General features: G+C 39.2%; 1 protein-coding gene across 1 annotated transcript; it reads right to left on the minus strand.

Moving 5' to 3' along the window:
- Positions 1 to 10727: 10727 nt before the first annotated feature.
- Positions 10728 to 16680, minus strand: LOC147483854 (protein SEH1-like). The gene is made up of 8 exons (XM_086576593.1): positions 16042 to 16680; positions 15789 to 15900; positions 15128 to 15228; positions 14588 to 14665; positions 13319 to 13474; positions 12358 to 12470; positions 11237 to 11363; positions 10728 to 11020 (listed from the first exon to the last, which is right to left on the minus strand). Exons 1-8 carry the CDS (start codon positions 16198 to 16200, stop codon positions 10886 to 10888), a joined length of 981 nt encoding a protein of 326 aa, XP_086432719.1. The 5' UTR covers positions 16201 to 16680; the 3' UTR covers positions 10728 to 10885.
- Between the last annotated feature and the right edge of the window lie 1107 nt (positions 16681 to 17787).

Genomic DNA, 17787 nt, shown 5'->3' on the forward strand with positions numbered 1-17787 from the left:
AGCAATGGTTATCATGAAAGGCATACGTCAGAATAACTTGTACTATTTGAATGGTGGTACAACTAGTGGAGAAGTAGATGTTACTGAGTATTCAGAGGCAGTTGCTAAGGAGGCTACCAGATTATGGCATATGCGTCTTGCACATGCAGGTAAGAAGTCCATGCAAACGTTAATAAAGCAAGGATTGTTGAAAGGTGCTAAGACCTGTAAGTTGGATTTTTGTGAGCATTGTGTTCTGGGCAAGCAGAAAGGGTAAAGTTTGGCACCGCTATCCACCGTACGTGTGGAACCCTTGATTATGTTCATTCGGATGTTTGGGGTCCTTCTAAGAATGCATCTCTTGGAGGGAACAAACATTATTATGTGACCTTTGTTAATGATTACTCTAGGCGTTTGTGGGTATATACCATGAGAAACAAGGATGAAGTCCTAGATATCTTTGTGAAGTGGAAGAAGTTGATTGAAACTTCGGTGGCGAAAAGATCAAAAGACTCGAACCGATAATGGTGGTGAATATAATGAAAGGATCCGTTCTTGCAAGTATGTCGAATGAGGGAATAGAGAGGCACTTCACAATGAAAGATGCGCCCCGCAACAGAATGGGGTAGTTGGCGCATGAACCGTACTCTAATGGAGAAAGTCGCGGTGTATGTTGTCCAATCTTTGGATTGGGCAAAGCGTTTTTGGGCTGAGTATGAGTTATGCATGCTACCTTGTTAATAGGATGCCTTCGGCCGCAATTGGAGGTAAAACTCCTATGGAGGTTTGTCCAGTAAACTTGCTTTCGGGATTATGATTCCCTTCGTGTGTTTGGGTGTCCTACTTACTTTCATGTCAAAGATGGTAAGTTGGATCCTAGAGCAAAGAAAGTTATCTTTGTGGGTCTGAAAAGTGGAGTTAAAGGTTATAAGCTATGGGATCCGAAAGATAAGAAATTCATTTTGAGCAGAGATGTGACATTTGATGAGGCTTCTATGTTGAAGTCTGCTGACTCTCAGCAGGTGGAGAGTATGGCCAAAGAGGTATTGCAGCAGGTGGAGATTGATGCGTCTTCACCTAGTCCAGATGGTTCTGTATCTAGTAGATTGGCAACCATGGATAGTCAGTTAGTTAATGTTCCAGTTGAAGACACAGAAATAGTGATTACAGGTGATGGAACAAATGATGATGCAGAGGATATGACTCCATTAGAGGAGCAGATGAATGTTGGTCCTTTGGTTCCGGTTCATGAGCCTATTGCAACTGGTAAATCTAAGAGAAATGTTCCCCTATTGTATTGGCTAAACGATTACGTTACCTATGCACTTCCTGTTATTGAAAGTCTTGATGAAGATGTTCCTTTCTCATATTATGGAGCAATCCAGTGCTCCAAGTCAGAAAGGTGGAAGACATCTATGGATGAGGAGATGCAATCTCTTCATAAGAATGATACTTGGGTGTTTGTAAAGTTACCTACGGGTAAGAAGGCGATTCGCGGGAAATGGGTGTTTGCATTGAAAGAAGGATCTCTAAGTAATGAGTTACGTTACAAGGCAAGATGGGTAGCTAAAGGCTACGCTCAGAGGGAGGGGATTGACTATAATGAGGTGTTTTCTCCAGTTGTGAAGCACTCCTCCATACGCATCCTTTTGGCCTTGGTAGCTCAGTACGATTTGGAGCTAGCCCAGCTCGATGTAAAAACTGCTTTTTTACATGGTGATTTAGAAGAGGAGATCTATATGACTCAGCCAAGTGGGTTTAAAGTTGCAAGCAAAGAGGATTTGGTGTGTAAACTGAAAAAATCGCTATATGGTTTGAAACAGATCTCGTGCGATGGTACAAGCGGTTTGATCGGTTTATGCTAGGGCTCAAGTACACAAGAAGTCACTACGATCATTGTGTCTATTTTTCGCAAACTACATGATGGTTCTTTCATCTACTTGCTCTTGTATGTTGATGATATGCTTATAGCCTCAAGAAACAAGACTGAGATTGATAAGCTTAAACAGCGACTTTTGTCCTCGAAATTTGAGATGAAGGACTTGGGTGAAGCTAAGAACATTCTTGGCATGGAAATTCAGAGATAGAGCAAAAGGCATAGTTTGTTTGTCTCAAAAACATATTTGAAGAAGGTACTACTGAAGTTTGGTATTGATGGGAACACTAAGTCTGTGAGTACACCTCTTGCCCCTCATTTTAAACTTAGTGCTACTATGTCTCCGAGTTCCAATGAGGAGCGTGAGTACATGACTCATGTTCCATATGCAAGTGTTGTTGGTAGTTTGATGTATGCGATAGTGTGTACTAGGCCAGACATTTCACAAGCTGTTAGTGTTGTTAGTAGATATATGCATAACCCTGGGAAGAAACACTGGCAAGCTGTGAAATGGATTCTACGATACATTCATTGGTGAACTACGGTCGGCTTGATCTTTTAATAAGGGTACGTAGGCAGCCACTATGTGGTACAGTTGTGTTTGGTCCTTCGGGACATTTTGTTATTTGTTTGGTCCTTCGGACATTTATGTTTTGAAGAGGGGATTTGCTATTCGGTTGATCGGCTCAGATTTGGATAAATCTTCACCGAGGTGGAGAATTGTTGGTATACGACTCAAATTTGGATAAACCACACAATTAAGGTTTTGGTTTCCTATTCTAAATAGGATTCTAATTTGATACCCACCTCTATAAATACGAGACCAGTTGGTGGGATTTGTAAGGTTCAATTTGTGAGAGAGAGTTTGTGAATTCTTCGGGATTCGTTTGTGAGTGATTGTACTCTATTTGTTTATCTATTGATTAGTAAAATTCTCTTCTTTTGCTTGGTGGATTAGGTTAACCCCAAACCACGTAAATCTCGTCTCCACTTCTATTGGTTATTCGCTTTGCATTGGTAAGTATTTTAATTGATTTGTTTTTGTCGATTTCTATCACCACATTCAATCTTCTTTGTCCAATTGTCACGCTTCCGCATTCATTTACGTAACATATTTTACATCCTCACCAATGCTCCTTTGAGTGGGAATGTTAATATATCCAATAAAAGTTACTATCTGGCTGACTGGCTTTATGTGAAGTAAATGGCTTTATGTGAAGTCAAGAATATACAACCAGCTAGATGGAAGGTGAGTTTCTTTTCAGCGTGTGGCTTAACCACCCACATCACTGCATGCAAGGATCTATGTCGTTATCATTAAAAAATTTGGAAACCTTATATATGGAATCATATGCTGGTTAGAAGACCCACATAAATAAATCGAAGGGCTAAGGCTACTTGTTTAAAGGATGGAATTCTTTTATATGGGTCGGCCAATGATGTTTTATTGATCGAAAAACTTCGAGTTGACCACCTTCCCCTTTTGTGTTTCAGAATGTTGTCCTACCAGGCTAAGATTTCAGCTTTCAAGATATGGATATTTTTTATAAACATTTGGTGCTCTTCCTTGATAAAAGGGGATCCTCTATGATTTGCTGGTGGCCTGGTGTGGAGTATCAGAGTAAGTTGAAGAAACTTGAGAAGAAAAGGAAAAAAAATTAAATAAATGATAAGGGACTCACGTGATGTCATGTTTTAAAAATGTTATCATGCTAATATTTGGAACCATTAGATTGAGATGATCCAAAAGTCCAAAAATTAAGTGAAAATTGAGTCAAAAATTCCTGAGTCCCAGGAACTGGACCCTGAAATCATATCAGTTATACATCAAAGAGAGCGTAAGCAGCTTGCACAGTTAACACAGGGAAAGTTGATGCTGAATTTCTTAGCATCTATTGTAGAAATTTCCACAATATCACAGCATTTTCAACTATGCAGCATGCACACGGCATTACGGCAAAACAGTTTGGTTTTATATGTGGCTATAAGACTCTTAGCACACTCTTTCAGGAATTTTTTTGACACTACTTCCTGTAAGTGAGTAATATTCTCATTGAGGAATATTAAGCACGCATTGAGCATAAGCAGAGATCGTAACGAACTCATATCATTAACCTCCAAGATCGATTTGTAAGCAGCTCGCTTCATGTAGGTGGTACACTTCAGCTCACTCCGGAATACCTCCAGTCGAATAGACGACCTCAAGCAGAACACTTCGAGTGATGACACCATCCCTTATCCAGATGTAATCATCACCAGGGCCATACCTGTACTTCCAATCACCGTGATATATGAACTACTGCACCCACTCCTAATCATCACACAATTTCTACTAAAACCAACCTAACACTCATTCTCAATCTCCACCCTACATATGTACATGTCAGTGCATGTGTCTCGGGGATCTACATCTCCCAATGTCTATAAATACCACCTATATGAACTACGTGAGACCTGATTCTTCTCTCCCCCAGGATCGAGAGAAGATACGTAGACAGTTTGCTCACCAACGAACTCGGTCTTATCAATATCTAATCTCCTTCTCCTCTTAATCTTGTATGTAAAGGAGGACCAAAACGGTCATTTACATTGGCGCCGTCTCTGGTATCGATTTCTTGAGAAACCAATTACCAATTTCCTAAACCAAAAAGAAAAATCCTCAAGCCCACGAAGCATGGCAAGCCTCAAAGCTCAAATCCAGAGTCTAGTAGGTCAGTTAGGTACGATGAACGAGCAAATTACCCTGCTCAGGCAGAAGAATGTTACGTTACGAGCACAAGTGGATGCACAAAACCAAACTGGTGCAATAATAGAGGATAGTATCCATGAAGTTAATCAGCAGATTAACGAGCTGTCGCAACGAATCGATCAGAGTGCAGTTAATCAAACTCCAGAATTACTACTGTTAGTTCGTACTAACTCTTTGGTGCTAGCTCACATTTTGTACAGGTTTATCAAGCTCCAAACTAGGGGCTAGCCACAGCTATCTCCGAACTGGAGCTAGTCATTGCCATCTCAATAGGCTCAATTCAGCTATTATGTTCTATGCATCTCCAGAATTATTATTGTTAGTTCGTACTAACTCTTTGGTGCTAGGTCGCATTTTTTACAGGTTCATCAAGCTCCAAACTAGGGGCTAGCCACAACCATCTCCGAACTGGGGCTAGTCATTGCCATCTCAATAGACTCAATTCAGTTATTATGCTCTATGCATCTCCAGGATTACTACTGTTAGTTCGTACTAACTCTTTGGTGTTAGTTCGCATTTTGTACAGGTCAACTAAGGGGCCATTTGTTTTTGCCTCTTATAAGACCTTGAGGTCTTATAACCTCTTATAAGATGTGGCCCAGTGATTTTGGACATTTTTTTAGTTTGTTTTTTGCCTCTTATAAGAGGCATTCTACTATAAATGTCTTATAAGAGGTTCCAATTCTATAAGTACCAAAATTAGATCTACTTCAATTCTATAAGTCTTATAACTTGAAAAATGACTCAAACACCCCCTCCCATATACCCCTAGCCTCATTTCTCTCTTCTTCCCTTTTCATTATCTTATTTTCCAAATAACTCTATTACCCTAGCCACCACCGACTACCACCACCACCACCACCACCATCGTACTATTAAGACTATCACCACCACCACTGTGCTATTAAAATCACCACCACCACCACTACCACCGTACTATTAAGACCAATATCATCACCTCTACTACCACCACCACCGTACTATTAAGACTATCACCACCACCACCACCGTGCTATTAAGACATCCACCACTTCTACTACCACCACCATCACCGTGCTATTAAAACCAATATCATCACCTTCACTACCACCACCACCGTGCTATTAAGACCACTACCACTACCACCGCCAATTAAGGTAGTTTCCTAAAATTGATATTCTAATTATCAAAATTGATTTGAAACCGAAAATCAAACTATACATTTATTTCAAATTAATATATTCAAGTTAAATGTGATGTAAAGTAGGGTTATATTTGTCAAATAACCATCTATAAGATGTCATGTATTTGTTTTTTCTATTTTTAAAAGTGCTTATAAGAGGAACTTAAAATTAAAAACAACCCACTTTATAAGACCATCTTATAAGACCCTCTTATAACACATGGTCTTATAAGACCCTCTTATAACTTAACCCAAAAAAACAAATAGCCCCTAAAACTTCAAAAATAAACTGGGGCTAGCTATTGACGATGATCTCCAAATTTGGATACCCACAAACTTACTCGGGTCACGACACCCAGCTGAGTATAACACTCACTCGAGCTCAAACGCTACATAGCGTCACCACCCCAGCTCCCGGTGTCAAGACCCCAGAGGTCGCCTCCGCTCTTGTTATCAAGACCCCAGAGGTCGCCTCCGCTCCTGTTGTCAAGACCCCAGAGGTCGCCTCCGCTCCTGTTATCAATACCCCAGAGGTCGCCTCCGCTCCTGTTGTCAAGACCCTAGAGGTCGCCTCCGCTCCTATTGTCAAGACCCCAGAGGTCGCCTCCGCTCCTGTTATCAAGACCCCAGAGGTCGCCCCAGCTCCTGGTGTCAAGACCCCAGAGGTCGCCTCCGCCTCCTGTTATCAAGACCCCGGAGGGTCGCCCGACTCCCCGTGTCAAGACCCCCGGAGGTCGCCTCCTCTGTTATCAAGACCCCGGAGGTTGCCCCGCTCCCCGGTGTCAAGACCCGACCCCCGGGTCCCGAGGTTAGCCTCCGCTACCCCAGAGGTCGACTCCGCTCCTGTTATCAAGACCCCAGAGGTCGCCCCAGCTCCTGGTGTCAAGACCCCCTTGAGGTCGCCTCAGCTCTTGTTGTCAAGGCTTGCTATCAACTGCAATCTCCAAATCAGGACGCTCACTAGATCCGCCAGTTCACTAACATAGGCAGACTCACTTGGGTCCTGACGCCCATCTGAGTACCACGCTCTCTTGAGCTTCCAGGCTCCAGAGCCTCTCCAAAATTCACTAGTTGAGGACCTATACTTCTAGGATTAACTTAGTGAGAACGCTCTCAGTGAGCAATACACTTTCATAAACTAACACTCTCCGGGAGCAGCACGCTCTCTTGAGCTTACAGGCTCTAGAGCCTCTCCAATTCTCACTAGTTGAGGACAAATACTTCTATGATCAACTCAGTGAGAATGCTCTCAGTGAGCAATACGCTTACATAAGCTAACACACTCTCCGTGAGCAGCACGCTCTCTTGAGCTTACAAGCTCCAGAGCCTCTCCAATTCTCACTAGTTGAGGACCTATACTTCTAGGATCAACTCAGTGAGAACGCTCTCAATGAGCAATACACTTTCATAAGCTAACACGCTCTCTCGAGCTCATAGGCTCCATAGCCTCTCTAGTTCTTACTAGTTGATGACCTACACCTCTAGGATCAACTCAGTGAGAACGCTCTTAGTGAGCAATACGCTTTTATAAGCTAACACGCTCTCCGCGAGCAGCACGCTTTCTTGAGTTTACAGGCTCCAGAGCCTCTCCAATTCTCACTAGTTGAGGATCTATACTTCTAGGATCAACTCAGTGAGAATGCTCTCAGTGAACAACAAGCTTTCTTAAGCTAATACGCTCTCCGCGAGCATCAAGCTTTCTTAAGCTAACACGCTCTCCACGAGCAAAAAACTTTCTTAAGCTAACACGCTCTCCGCGAGCAACAAACTTTCTTAAGCTACCACATTCACTCGAGCTACTTGGCTCTATAGCCTCTACAGTTCTTACTAGTTGACGACCTACCACTCTAGGCTCCACTCAATTCTCACTAGTTGAGAGCTTACAGTTCTAGGATTAACTCAGTGCAGAACACTCTCAACGAGCTGCATGCACACGCAGCCAAACTAAAACACTCTCAGGAGTTCAAACGTTCTCCAGCATAAACGCTCTAACAGAGCTACAAGCATTCTCTACATTAATACGCTCACTAAAGCTCAGATGCAACTTAGCACTACAAACTATTCTCTAGTCACGGCCAGGCATGCCCAAGGTTAACTAGAGATGACGTGTTAACTCGAACACGAACGCCCTCTCAAACTGTAGCATACTCAGAATTCACCACATACACTTCTATGCCAAATGCAAGATGTAAACATCAAAATAGTACTTCAAGAGCAAGTGATGCGTTTCATAATACAAAATTCTGCTATGATTCTGTCACGTGCCAACTTTCACATCACATCAAGTCGTCATACAACACGAATCGACCCTTACGGTAAGACAGTCAGTTTCGTTCACACCAGCCCGCTCCTCTACTCATGCTCAACACATACCACTGTTTTTTTTTTTCAGCAGATTGCTTCAATGTACAACACAATCTACTGAGAGGGGGCTGTGTAAGGGAGTAATATTCTCATTAAGAAATATTAAGCACGCATTGAGCATAAGCAGAGATCGTAACAAACTCATATCATTGACCTCCAAGATCGATTAAATGAAGCGTTTTCGCTCCATGTGGTTGGTTCAGCCCATTTCGCTCGGAATACCTCCAAATCGAATAGGCGACCTCAAGACGAGCCCGAAAGTGATGACACCATCCTTTATCCAGATGCAATCATCACCAGGGCCATACCTGTACTTCCAATCACCGTGATATATGAACTACTGCACCCACTCCCAATCATCACACAATTTCTACTAAAACCAACCTAACACTCATTCTCAATCTCCATCCTACATATGTACATGTCAGTGCACGTGTCTCGGGGATCTACATCTCCCAATGTCTATAAATACCACCTACATGAACTACATGAGACCTGATTCTTCTCTCCCCCAGGATCGAGAGAAGATACGTAGGCAATTCGCTCATCAACGAACTCGGTCTTATCAATATCCGATCTCCTTCTCCTCTTAATCTTGTATGTAAAAGAGTACCAAAACGCTCCTTTACACTTCCCTATCGAGGATGATCTTTTCCACTGTTCGCGATGTGGCCACATCATTTTAACAGGGACTTTATTTTCAATGCTTTTGTAGTAAAATTGTAAAAGTGCTTGTTTATCAATTTAACTGTCAAATCCTACAATGCAAATCCATTTTGCAGTAAAACATTTGTAGTAATTTTGTTCATGATTAACTGAAAATTGATTATGCCAATCCAATTTTCATTTGCAATTAAATTTTAGGGTGAACTAGTGTTACCCCCCTACTAGATGAGCCAATTAGGATTTCCCCCTCACTAGATTGGAAATTAGGGTCTCTCCCCTAAACACACGGTCAACTTGGTTTGACCATTAGCTTTCAAGTCAAACAATTGAAAATGACTTAAATGCCCCCTTCTAATTAAAATTGAATATTTTCTTTTTGAAAATAATGAGGGTATTTGTGTAATTTTCAATTGTTTGACTTGAAAGTTAACGACCAAACCAAAACCAAGTCGACCGCAGTTTTAGAAAAAAACCCCAATTTCCCATCTTCTAATTAAATCCTAATCGGCTCATCTTAGAAATCCGATCTAACGACCTAACCCCCTGACCGGCCAGACCCTAAGCCCTATAAAGCCCTCACAACTAAAGCCTCATTTTTATCTTGCCTATTTCTAAAACATAGGCCCTAACCAAGCCCTAACCTAGCCTAATTTTCATACTTTCACTTAAATACACATACCATAATTGTCAACTCTTTGTTAAATATTTTCAATTAAAATAACATTGTCCTTTGTAATTTATCACTTACACCCAAGGGTACTTCCAATAACTTGTTTTATATAACAAAAACTTTTAGCGTAGTAAAACAATGAGCACTAGCCTAATAAAAAAATAAGACTTTATTCCTTTTCATCAAGTCAAAGTCCATAACTTATTATTCTCAAATTTCTTTTCTCATTTTTCTTATAAATTATATTTTTATTCACATCCAATAGTCTAAAACTAAAGATTTCCTTCCACACCATTAAAGCAAAATACTGAAAAAACAACCTTTGTCGAGGAAAAATGACATTTGTAATCTCAAACCTTTCTCCATCACTTGTTCAAAAATTTATTTTCATTTCCATATATAAAGCTTGAATCACTTTTAAATTAGAAGAAAGGTAATATTATATTTGTTTGAATCTATTATAGAAATAATTTATGATATTACAAATAGTTTAACAACTTCCACTTGACCTTTAACCAAAACTATTATGTTTCTTCTTTATATATATTAATTGAAAATGATAATATAATTATTTGTTCTAATTTTCAATGTTAAATGTAATTTTTTGAGATTTGAGTCTGAAAACAAATTCAACTCCGATATTAGATTGTGGATGTGCATTTTAAATTTTTGGACTTATCATTCTTATTGGTTGGACTTTGAGTTTGTAGATTATTATCAGACATTTTTGTAATATAAATGAGTTTTAAAATTGATGTAGTAAAAAAAAGAAAATATATAGGCTCCTCTAAAGCCCTAAACCCTTTAAAGAGGGCTAGTTTAGTGGTCGGCTTGAGGTTTCGACTTGTGACCCGCCCTATGCTGACTTTAGGGCCGGGCCGACCCGGCCCTAATATCTTAAGGACTTTAAATGTTTAGGGCCGGACTAGCCCGACCCGGCCCATTGCCCACCCCTAGGGGTAATACTAGTTAATTCTAAATTTTATAAAATGCCGGGTCATATAACATACTACCTGACAGCGCACGTTAAAGTTGCCTAACTTGATCTAAAAGGACCACAATACACACCGACGGCACGGCCTAGTAGGCCCAACCTTTGTTACTCATCTTTTGAAGAACTTATTCAAAGGATCTAGAAAATTAGAACAAAGTATAATGATAAGTATATTCTTATCATCAAATTTACGTTAACACAGTGATTTACTGCAATTGTGCCAAAAAATTAGAAAATCCCTACCTAACACAGACTACTAATCTACTATTTAAAAAGAAAATTAGGAGTGATATTTTGATACTTAGATCCATGTGTGATAGTGTGATACTCAACAAAAGCAGAAAATGAGGCATTTCATCATTCATCAATTACAAATACAGTAGATACCCCAATCAAACTACAGATACCGCACTCAATTCTTATGTCTAGGAGGATGCAGTTTCAAGGGTAGCTTGCTCATGCCACACCCCATTTAGATTAGACTGCCACAATCTTACCACCCCATCACTTCCAGTTGTTGCCAGTGTCATTCCTCCCATGTCCCACTCCATTTGCCATACCTTAAAAACAGAGGTTAATGTCTTAATTAATTTTCAACATTATTGAAAATTGTTTCCAAGATAGAGGTTTTGAAATAGAATGAATGCAATTATGTGCCCAAAAGAATGCCAACAATCAGGGAGGTGGCAATTACGACACGTAGTGGCATCCATAGCCCCATATTAATCTTTCAAATGTAAGAGGAACATAAACATGCTATTTCAAAAAAAAATCACCTCGCCTTCGTGACCAGAGAGTAAAGCAACCTTCTCCACCGAGAGCTTTCCATCTGTGTCAGGCATCAGCCCAATATGCCATATTGCAATCCCTTTGCTCGTTGCAACCGCTATTACCTCATATGGTCTGATAGAAAGTTAACAAGTTTAGAATGTATAGTTATATATCAATTTAATCGAGTATCAGTTACTGGGCGGACCAAGTTCATGGACAATATATCAAGAGCATTATGTAAATAATTAATCTTTTCCTCTGACATTGGAATAAGGCTTCTGTATCGTCTTTGGTGTAGCATGATAAGCTCAGGGAAGTTTTGAAAATTCCCAGTGATACATATTAAACAAAGACCTGGAGTACAGTAACCAGCTTTATGAAATAACAATAAATTACATTAAAAACAAAATAGACCCTAGTTGTTAGCAAACTTCTCCTTTTTCAGCATCTCTTCCGCTCTGCAATATGTTTCTGTACTTAATTGATTCAGCGTTAAAAACTTCATGGTACCAGAACGAAGAATCCTAGGATTGACAACATGGAGCTGCAGTTTAGGGCTTCTCCTATAGGTGTCGCATCTTAAAGGTGACTAGGGAACAATTCAGGTACTGCATGCCCAAAATAACAGGAAAAAGAACTTTCAGTGGACTAGGTGCCAGATCCAACAATACTGAAGGTTGCAATATGAACTGGCTGAAATCCCGATTACTTTGTAAACCTATATCATAAGGGTAGACTCTATTAAAGCATTGACTGGCGGAAATCTGCCTTCTTAAATTCACAGCGGGTACATAAATTGTCCCTTTTTTCACCCACTACATTACAAGAAGTCACAACAGGTAAAGCACTACTGCCAGTTGAATAGCTCAAACTGCTTTAAAATTATCCCAATTTGCTCGTTTATTTATTTGCATGAAGGAAGATTGTCGTATATTGAAGGAAAATTTAAGATAACTAAAGAAAAAATAACTCGAGGTCAGGTAAGTTCAGCAGATATTGCTATCTGGTTCAGAAATCAAGGTCCGAAAACCGAAAGTCAAATTACCGGTATTAGCTATTAAGTGGTTTTGGATATTGATTATAGCTGCTAGCCGTATGAAAAGATCACCATTAAGTAGGTCGATACCTGCCAATATTCGGTGCCCATGCAACAACATAAACCTGGTCACCTTTGTCTCCAGGTAGAGCTAGCTCTGCAACTGGAAGCCACCGCTGGTGGGCCTCATCAAATTCCCAAACCTGTAAACTCAAATATATCATTCGTAAAGCAAATAAAAGGGAGTTGGATTTGATAAAAATGATCTTTTTTATTTCAACCTAAGACCTTGGGTCCAACCTCCCAAGTCTTAACCAGTAAGCCACTTTAACATATTAAAGATGATATACTTTAAGTCCTTGACATAAAAGTGCAGGTATACAAACAGTGCCGAAAATAGAGGTGTCTATTCTATTGTCATGGCTAGACAACATGAGCACTTAATTAGACACACTCAACAGCAGGTCCCGTTAGGTATAGTTTAGGCATGGATGAAAGGTTCTTCCAACCATTATGCCGAGATCCTTTTCAACATAGCAACTAAAAAGATGAATTATGTGAACACATATAAGGTGGAATTACAATGGTTAAAAAATGAACACCTAAGATGATCGACCCCTATTATACTATGTTACATGGACACACCATATTCTGAAAATAATCCGTGTCAGGCACATATCAGACACATATTGCAAGTGATATACCTCAATTTTTTTATATTTCGCCATGTCAGAGACTCTGTATCCGTGTCGAAAACAGACACACCTATCCGTGTCAGTGTAATTTAGCTATAATATGCTTATTTGAAGGTGTTGCCATCCAGCACACAGAACAAATGACACAAAATTTTCCATTGTAGCAATACATGTTGGCATATAGAAAATCGATGCAGGAAATTTAAACAAAACTTCACTATCCAATTTCCAGCGACTCTTGATATTTCCGTAAATAAGGGTACCAAAATTTCTCCAAAAAAATCAGTTTCTCATATGCTAGTGAAGCAAGGAAAGGTCTGCTAGAACAATAAATAAATATATTAAGCTTCCTGTACCTTAGAGGAATTAAACTGGGGAAGTTTGGAATTAAATCCCAGGGAAAAACTTGATTGATTGTTTTCACCTCTTTGTGGGTTCCAAGAAATTGATGCAGATAGGCATGAAGGCTTCCCCATCATTGGTACTGAATCAATAACATTTTGAAATTCTGCCTGACAACAAGGACAACACTGTCAATGAACAATATTTTGTCTCAACCAATGGAATAAATGCAGCATTGATGTCTGAAAGCCAGTATGTCATGCTTATATATGAACATCCCTCCCATCCCATAACTCTAAAGTAAAGGTGCGGTGACTTAAAAAACAGAAATTCTAAGAATCAGATCCAACTCAACTGAGTAAGGTATCAATTTGAAGGTGACAGGTCAGTCTCATTTACAATATTCTACCATGTAGAAAAGAAATATAAATCAAAATAATCAATACAGAAGAAATTAAAAACAATAATAATATAATCATGATAATAAAAGCGCGAAGGATAACAGTTTCAATGTAATGAGGGGAATATGCACTCTTGAATGGTCAAGTGGCATCTTGCTACAAGACACACTTTTGTAAACTGTTGTAACACTTGATATTAATCGATGAAATATATCATTCAAACTTGTTAAGTAATATCCAGTCATCAAAATTATACAAAAGGCTGTTTTCTGTGCTTGTGTTCTGCTGTTTCTGACTTTCAGAAATTTAGGACATTTCATCCTACTACTTCCTCCATGGCCAAGGTAATATAATACATCTTTAGTGATAAAAGAAACATTCATACTGAAGATTGAAAAATAGTTAGGCATTACACTATCTTGAAATGTACTTCAACATTTGCTCAATGTTATATTGATTAATAGCAAATGATGAATCAAGGGGTATAGGAGAAAGTGAAAAACATTGGAGCAGATTTCAGTCTCCTAAACAAAGTTTTTTTTTCTCTGTTTCTTTTTTTGAAGAAAAGAACATTCAAAAGGAAGAAAAAAATAAATAAATAAAAACAGAAAACAAATTGTATGATGTTGGGAGAAACCATGAAATGCAATGAAACTAAGAACACACATCAAGTTTTGTCAAAGATTTTGTAAGACAACAAGATGACAAAGAAAAAGAACAGTTAGAACAAAAGGAGTATGCATGTCACTATGTCAGAGAAAAGAATAAAACCTACAAACGGGAGCAATGCACATGAGATCAAGCCAAAAAGAAAAACAAAGGTAGATAATTGGGCCAAACAAATAAAGTATATATAAATCATAAGACAGATCTGGATATAACCTGAAGTTGCCACTTTTTCAGATCCAAAGGATCTTGGAGCTCGTACACCTTTACAAAACCGTTTGAATATGCAGCAACCTATAAAAAGTGAAACCCATGCTATACATCAGTAAGCAAAAATACAACATAATGCTTATTCTAAGACATAGACTACAAGTACTACTGTTGAGATGCTAGTATAGTCCCACATGGGGTAGTTAAAGCCATCACTTTATTGTATAGTTCTTGGGGCCACTCCACACATCACCAATTGGTTTTCAGTTGGATGCTTTATAGTTTACGATTGTATCAAAGCAGGATAATGTCTTTGGGCCAAAAGGGCCCATTTAATTACTCCATGTTACCCAAGTATGTTGTCCACGTGTTAGGCTCTACATGGAATAATCAAAGACTTGCATTACTACATATACTTCCTGGGGGCATTACTACATATACTTCCTGGGTTCGCTCTACTCATTACCAATTGGCAGCAAAGTCTTTCAGCAGTTCCTAGTGAATAATATTGAAGGAACCTACAGAATTTTCAGTGCTTGTACTCACCAATTTCAAACTTGTAAAAGAAGCTCCAAATTGAAGATCCAAAGCCTTAGATTCGTTGTTCTCAAAGTGTTTGCACTTAATCCATTTGATTGATTGAGAATCTACAAAATAATAACATCATGAGTGCCTTTTTATAGTAATTCCAAAGTACAGACCGGCATATCATATTCGAGCAGCATAAACTTATTACTGTAATTAAATAGAACACTAGGTTCCACTTATACAGTTCTACAGGGTAAGCAGATTATGTGAAGTGTATAGAGAGGAGAAAAACAAGAATAAAAAGCCAACATTACCTTTTTGTCTGATCTTTTGCAGTGATATTATGCTACTTGATAACTCATATGCTCACCTCACCTCGCACCCTTCCCATTGTGTTCGATAGAGCACACAAAGTAATCCGATGTTTTTTATCCACGACCCAAAACATTAAAAGAGTACGAGTTTATGCACAAAGCAGACTTTAATTTGCATCAACAACTCTAGAGTGGATTCCTAGTTTTAAGCAAATGTTCACGATACTTAACGCTGTATTCACAATCTCAACAGCAGCATCATTACTATAATTGTGAGTATTATCAGAGTCATGACAATACTGTATCTTAACAATATAAAATATACAGTGTTAACCATGTCCTGAAATTGAGTTGGATTACAATACCTTCTCCAACTTCTTCCCACAGTAATAAAGTTCCGTCCGCGCAAATGCATGCAACAGCGTCGCCGTACTCCGGAGGAACCCAAACAACTTTCAAAATACCTGCTTCACTTACCTGTTCAAAATTAGTGTAACTCAGAATGAACAAAGTCTAACCAACACAATATGCAAATGAAACATCTTTATATGGCCTACATAATAATTTCACAAAATTAGAATCAAGTTATAAAAAGAAAAGCAAACAAATTCGACAAACCTTGGATTTGGAAGTGCAGGAGAAAGAGGAGGAGTTTGGGTCAATGGAATCGAAAATGGAGAGAGACCCATCTGTTGAACCCGTTGCTAGTCTCTGCCCGCAATAGTTCCATGCTGAGCAGTTTGTTCCTTTATCTAAATTTATCAGAGACTTCTCCATTTTTTTTGGGTTTGGAAGTGAGGGTTTTTCATAAACCCTTTTTTCCCTTGCCTCTTTTTACAGGTTAGTTAGTTGTGTGGGAAAATACTTTTACTGAACGGTGACAAACTTTTCATAGTGTGGTAAGAAAATTTTAGAAAATGTTTTCAGTGGGTCTGTTTTCATTTTTAGACAATTGGGTAACATGCCCGCCAGTCATTATATGTCTGGTCCGTATATCCTTAAATATAAGAGTGAGAATTGAATTCTAGGGATATAAGAAACAATAATTCTACACTAGATAACTGCTAAGGTAGTGGAGGCGTGAGCCGAGGGTGGAGAAGAGAGAGGAAGAGATGGGTTTGTGGGTGGAGAGAAAGAGAGTTAGAGTTTAGTTGAGAGAGAAAGGGAACTGAGGAGGGAGAGGGACAGAGAGAGGATAGGTGAGGATAGACAGAAACCTACCAACCAACCTTTTATCCCACATACCCCACTCTTCCCAAAAATGTTGGCTCCGCTCACTTGACTAATATATACCCACTTGACTAATACATAAAATTTGACGACATATTTTATTCCATGTGGTAGATAGATAAGTGGATCATAGAGTAGTGGTGTGCGTGGTGTGTGAGTAGTGTTGTGTGTGGTGCTGGTGGTAGAGTGGTATGTGTGGTGTGTGAATAGTGTTGTGTGTGGTGCTAGTGGTAGAGTGGTATGCACTTTCAAATTTTTGCTTTACTGGGTTAGTGGGCCTAAAAGTTTGGCTTGCCCAATGAGTGAGGCTGATGTTGCACACATTTGTGGTAAAAAAGAGTCAATCTTGTGTACATTTGCAAAATCTAGCATGGTAAACCTATGTCCAAAAATGGTGTGTCACCTGGTCCTGAAACCTGAAAATACCCTGAAACCTATCCATCATGGCGTGTCACCTGGTCCTGAAACCTGAAAACTCTTGAAACCTATCCATCACCGTTCAACGTAGTATTTTGTTCCATGTGGTAGATAGATAAGTTGACATATTTTGTTTTGTTTGATTTTTGTTTGTTTTGTTTGTTCTGCCCGTCATTATATACTCCTCACTCATCCATGCTATGGAGTGGAGAGTAGTAGGCTAGTAGCTAGATCGAGCAACAAAAATATGATGAAAACCTCAAGAGAGAGCAAAAATACAATCTCTCCACTGCACACATATCAACCCCTCTCTCTCACAACTCTAAACCGTGCATTCGCAGTAGTTTATACTTGTGCTGCTTTAGCACTCTTCTATCACCATATCCTCACTCTCATCCATTCCACCACCTTGCTCTCCATCTTTCTTCGCCTTTCCTTACTAGTCTCTGATGCCATATTCACCTTCATGTGGGCTACAACACAAGCCTTTCGTATGCGTCCAATTAAACGTAAAGAGTATCTAGAAAACCTTCCTTGTATTATTGATTATAAGGACTATCCATCCTTGGATGTGTTTATATGCACAGCTGATCCATACAAAGAACCTCCTATAAACGTTATAAATACCGCTTTATCAGTTATGGCTTATGATTATCCAAGTGACAAGGTTTCGGTCTATGTATCGGACGATGGAGGTTCAATGTTGACTCTCTTTGC

Source organism: Coptis chinensis, chromosome 8, assembly GCF_015680905.1.
Source record: "Coptis chinensis isolate HL-2020 chromosome 8, ASM1568090v1, whole genome shotgun sequence".
Lineage (NCBI taxonomy): Eukaryota > Viridiplantae > Streptophyta > Magnoliopsida > Ranunculales > Ranunculaceae > Coptis > Coptis chinensis.

Excerpts from the sequence above, each read along its gene's own strand:
- LOC147483854 (XM_086576593.1), bottom strand. The coding sequence starts at position 16,200 with ATGGAGAAGTCTCTGATAAATTTAGATAAAGGAACAAACTGCTCAGCA. Across the intron at positions 15,229-15,788 it reads GTGGGAAGAAGTTGGAGAAG|ATTCTCAATCAATCAAATGG; the intron begins GTATTGTAATCC and ends ATTATTTTGTAG. Across the intron at positions 14,666-15,127 it reads CTTTTACAAGTTTGAAATTG|GTTGCTGCATATTCAAACGG; the intron begins GTGAGTACAAGC and ends CACTTTTTATAG.